General features: G+C 41.4%; 1 protein-coding gene across 1 annotated transcript; it reads right to left on the bottom strand.

Annotated features, from left to right (window-relative positions):
- Positions 1-1,069: 1,069 nt before the first annotated feature.
- On the bottom strand, positions 1,070-4,738 carry LOC113093594 (SLIT and NTRK-like protein 3). Its single transcript, XM_026259284.1, has 2 exons — positions 4,643-4,738; positions 1,070-3,746 (listed from the first exon to the last, which is right to left on the bottom strand). The coding sequence occupies exon 2, from the start codon at positions 3,695-3,697 to the stop codon at positions 1,082-1,084; it is 2,616 nt and encodes an 871-aa protein (XP_026115069.1). The 5' UTR covers positions 3,698-3,746; positions 4,643-4,738; the 3' UTR covers positions 1,070-1,081.
- Positions 4,739-5,106: the final 368 nt, after the last annotated feature.

Below are 5,106 nucleotides of genomic sequence, written 5' to 3'. Positions count from 1 at the left end.
TAAACAAACATCAACTTTGTCCATCCACAGACATGGTTGTGTCTCTCTTTCTCCCTCTTGTGGACACATGTAAAAGTGACATTGCATTAAATATTCATCTCAAATGTTGTGTAATTTAGTAAGCAGTGGACAAGGTATAACAACATACCTTACAGAAAGACTCAAATCTAATCCAAGGTCTCCTTTTCTAGTCCAAACCCATCAATGACACATGCACACAGGCAGGAACATCAGTCTGTCTCAATCTGTCTCTTCTAGCAGCAATAAGACCTTGATAGGTTAATGTGCATTTTATAATTTGTCATTTGAAGCGCCATACAAATATGTCAAGTCTATTTCTCACAAACAGTATGCATTGGTACCCTTTTTATTTGATTTAAGACTTTGTATTTTTATTAAGAAGGCTATACCAGACGCATAATCACTATACATTGATTTAACATTACCTTTACAATTAAATCTTTCACTGAAATTACAGAATAAATATATGCACATTTGTAACTTTGTCAAATCTTTGTGAGAGAGAGAAAACATTAAAAGTGCTTCCTAAAAAGCTGTTAGTGATAGTATCCAGAAGCAATTTTCTTAAGAAAGTGCGCTGAACTCCATAAAATCTTGAAGTGTTATTAGATATTCACAAATATTGATCCTCCGGTGCGTCCTTGAGATAGAATTCTGTCTTTTGTTGTATAGAAAATGAAATAGACCACTCAACGGGGTAATACGTCGCTGTATCTCTATAGCAGGTGAAGTTTATGATCGATAACCTCCTTCTGCAGTCCAATGCATGCAGCAATCTGCAAATATTCTACTAACTGTGCCAGGCGCTCCAGAGGTTCAACAACAAATCTGTTCCATACAAAAATAATGGGTGGTAACATTGCTGGCTACTCTGAAAAAAAGGCACTTCATTGAAGAATCTGAGTATGGCCTTTCCTCCAAAAGCAACTTGGGGGAAATGTGTGTCAGTGTGTGTATGTGTAAGTGTGTGAAACACATAATTTTGCCATGCTTCTTTTTTGATACATATTCTTTTTGGGTGTGGAGTGAGAGAGTTTGTGTAATACTGTTTTCAATTTAATTAGAATCTATATGATTTCTCCAAGACTTCGAGGTAATCCGGCTTGGTTTGGAGTTTTGCCCTTAATTCAAGGTATTCACTTTGGGTATGCTCAGGGAATCCTTTCCCTGCAGTGAAAAGTAATGTTTCTTTTAATCTGGCGTCTTGTTGTAAATCAGGGTATTGCATTCCGGGTGGATGTGAATGTGCAACATGCATGTCCTTTAATTTGGGGACGGTGGTGTACAGGCAGTCTACAAAACCCACTGTAGGGGTTGGTCTCTGGCTGTCAATCACAGTAGGGCAAAGCACTCCATTTTCGTGAAATCCTGCCATGTCACCTGACTGATTGATGGTGACAATGGTGTTGAGCTGGGAATTGGACACAGCCATCGTCCATTCCTTCTCTTTTTCCAGAAGTGTTCGATAATTACTGTTATTTTCCTTGGTTTCTGTAAACTGCTCGCCCTCGATCTCTCCTTCTCGTGGTTTGTAAATTGGATTGTTACACATTTGAGTAACGGGATGGGGGATGTAGTCATAGATGTGACCGGGTGGCTTCTCAGGTGAGCCAGTTTGTCTTTCTTCAAAGATCTTGCACTGCATTTGAATGCCCGTAAGGTCCACCTCCTGACGCTTCCTGAAGGGAAGTTTTTTTCGCCTCCGTAGGACGAATGCGAAGAGACCGGCAGCCACAAACACAGAGGAGATGAAGAGAATCAGTAGGCTGAGAATCATTACAGAGAGCGGAACAGCTCCCGCTGTTGGCGCTTCTCCTAAGTCTGAGCCGCTGGTGGCCGTCATTTCATTGGGCAGGACTGGAGAAGAAGCTGTGAATTTCAACTCAGGGCATATGACCTCAGCCTCCAGGGTGCGCAGATCCTTGCCAAGAGCGTATTCCGGGGTCTTGCAGGTCACTTCCCCCACAACAATGACGGAGCTGAGCTTCTCAATCCACTGCTTGAGCGGGATAATGTCGCAAGAGCAGTCCCAAGGGTTCTGGTGAAGGTCGATTTGAACGATGGAGTGGAGATGCTCCAGGACTCCGCTCACTGGAAGGTAGAGAAAGTAGTTGTTGCGCAGGTTGAGCCTAGCCAGGGAGGTGCCAGCAAATGTATCCATGGGCAGGGTGCGCAGCAGGTTGTCATTGAGAAAAACCAACTGCAAGTTTGGCATGAGGCTGAAGGCGGCCGGTTGGATCTCTCGAATGACGTTGTACTCGAAATACAGGTAACTAAGTGCCTGCAGACCACGAAACATGCCAGGGGTGAGCCTTTCAATGTCGTTGCCATTCAAGTATAAACTTTTCAAATTAGGTAGGTTCATAAAGGCGCCTTCTTGAACATATGATATCCGATTGTTACCCAAGTGCAATAAATCCAAGCTAGAGAAGTTCCAAAAATCCGACCTGTAAATTTTCTGAATCAAATTCCCACTTAGATAGAGTTTCTTGGCGTTGAGTGGTCGTGGTAGCAGCTCAGAAATGTTGTGAAACCCTTTCTCTTTGCAATTGACAGTGAGGCCCAAGTCAGTAATGTGTAAATTGCACATGCACCCTGTGGGGCAAATAATTGGTATAGGGGGTCTGGTTTGGTAGGCAGCGACTGGAGGCTGATTCTGTCCTGGGTAAATGCTACGAGGAGTGGGTGGTGTTTTTGTGGGTCTGAACCGTTTAGTCGGCTTTACGTGTCTCTCTCTGTACTCTACTGAGGAGGCTGTGTTATGAAAAGATGACAACATAGAAGAAGGCTTGGTGGGCCAGACATTTTCATTATTAAACGGTAATCTGGGAATGCCATGTTTGGCCTCCAGCTCTGCTTCAGAAAGTAAGGGACAGAGTTCACTTCTCTTGATCTCACGAAGATCCTTACCGTGTAAATGAAAAGGGTATTCACACGTAATGTCGCCCACCAGTGCTGTGTAGGGGATGCGCTCCAGCCAGGTTTTGAGCTGCACAATGTCACACACACAGTTCCATGGATTTTCCTCTAGCTGAATCTCCATCAAGCTGCGACCGATGTATTCCAGCGTCCCTTTATAGGGTAGAATTCTTAAGCGGTTGCCACGTAAGTCAAGGTGCGTGAGAGATACAGACCTGAATAATAAATTGGGTAGCACGGGTATCAAATTGTCGTTCAAAATAAGTACTCTGAGTTTGTGCAGGTTCCGAAACGCCCCACTCTCTATTCTCTTGATGACGTTGTAATCCGCCTGAAGATACTCAAGACTCTCCAGCCCCATAAAAGTGTCATTCCTGAACACCTCCAGTTTGTTTTCATGCAGAAATAGTTTTTTTAAGATGCTCAGGCCATTGAATGCGCCCACATGTATGTCCTGTAGTGCATTATTCCCCAGATTGAGTGACACAGCATTATTGAGGTGCAAAAAGCTGTTAAAATACAGCCTGCGCATGGAGTTCCTCTGCAGATTGAGTTTAAAGGGTCTCGTCCAAGTCTGGGAGATCTGGCTGACATTTGTAAATCCTTTGCTGTCGCAGTGGACGTGGAAAATACCCTCCTTGACTTCACAGTAGCAAGGGTCAAAGCAAGGCTCATCTATTTCTTCCGACTCATCCAACAGAGGGATCGGCGTAGTCCATCCTAAAGCTATTGTGCTTAGCAGGGTAAACCACAGCATCCTTCCACCGAGTCCTGATGAAGTTAAGGCTGAGAGCCACTTCACAGCACTGCCAACAAAACACAGAGAGAAAAAAAAAAAATCAGATGAGAAGGCTCAGACAGCGAGTGTCAGTTGCAATGCTTTGAGCATTTTGTACAATGAACTACACACACACAAAAAAACACCTCCTCTTCCACATCATGACATGTTTACGATAAAGATCATGCATTATCATGGATTTGACATCTTTCATTCGATGATCGCTTACACTAATCCCAAAAAAGGATTCAAGGACATAATCACCACTAATGTTTTTAACCACAGAATGAAACAAACCAAATCGAAATTGTTTAAATCATATAACCATTACAAACAGTTCAGTTTGTATTCTTCTACATCTGTCACACACATACAGTACAAACACAGTGCAGAACAAGAGACATTTGGAGAAATATTACTTTTGTCATGTTTTTTATAAATATCGCTTTCATGCAAATCTCAAACATTAGATCAACAAAACATGAAATAAAAATAAATCTATATTTAAATCGAATCAACCGCTGTATCCACTTAACATTGAAAAGGAAAAAAAAGAAAAAAAACAAAAAAAAAAAAAAACAATGACAGGTGCATCCCAAGACTGTCGCCAAAACGCCAATCAGACCTTTAATGCGTAACGAAGGTTATTTGCTTTCAAGAGTCTGGATGCACTTAATTAGAGCAGATGTTATCAGCAAATCAGTGGAGAAATTCAGAGCCAAATGCTGCTGAGTGTGCTACACTCTGAAAAAGGGAAAAAAGGGATCAAAAACCCTCGAAAGATCCTTGTTTTCCGTCCAGAAGAAACTGCAATTTTCCATGAATAGCGCACTTTGTATTTTCCTCCCACCCTTCTGTGTCCTGGCTTTAGCAATCAATTCCAACGTCCTTCCATTCCCAAGCGATAAAGCAGCGAATACCTACTCGGTTTTAGTGGTGTCCAACTTTACATCTCCAGGGTTTGGAGACGGGTGGTCCCAGACTGCCTCCGATGGCTGTCTACAAAGAAAATAAAAAATGTAAAAATAAAAATACAATAAAAAGCATGCCTTGGAATGAAAATAATTGGAAAATCTCCGTATTTTAAATATCAACGTTAAACTTAATATTTAACTTGCACTTTAGATATAAGTTGAATTTTCTTTTAACAAAAATACGCTTGTTAAAAATAATATTAAAACTGGGTGATTTGTATAGCATTCTGCGCAGTTACATCAGAAACAAATCAATGCATAATTGTTTTAAATACAGAGATTACTCTTTGGATCACCCATTACATTCTCCCATCTCCAAAAAGTCTGAAACGAAAAAAAAAAATAACTTTTTTTTTTTTTTTTTTTTTTTTTTCACCGGAGCATCCGAGATCTCCTGTGCCTTTTCCCGATCTC

Source organism: Carassius auratus, unplaced genomic scaffold (genome assembly GCF_003368295.1).
Source record: "Carassius auratus strain Wakin unplaced genomic scaffold, ASM336829v1 scaf_tig00215108, whole genome shotgun sequence".
Taxonomy (NCBI): domain Eukaryota; kingdom Metazoa; phylum Chordata; class Actinopteri; order Cypriniformes; family Cyprinidae; genus Carassius; species Carassius auratus.
Note: the sequence above shows the minus strand (reverse complement) of the source record. Positions and strands in the feature narration are given on the sequence as shown.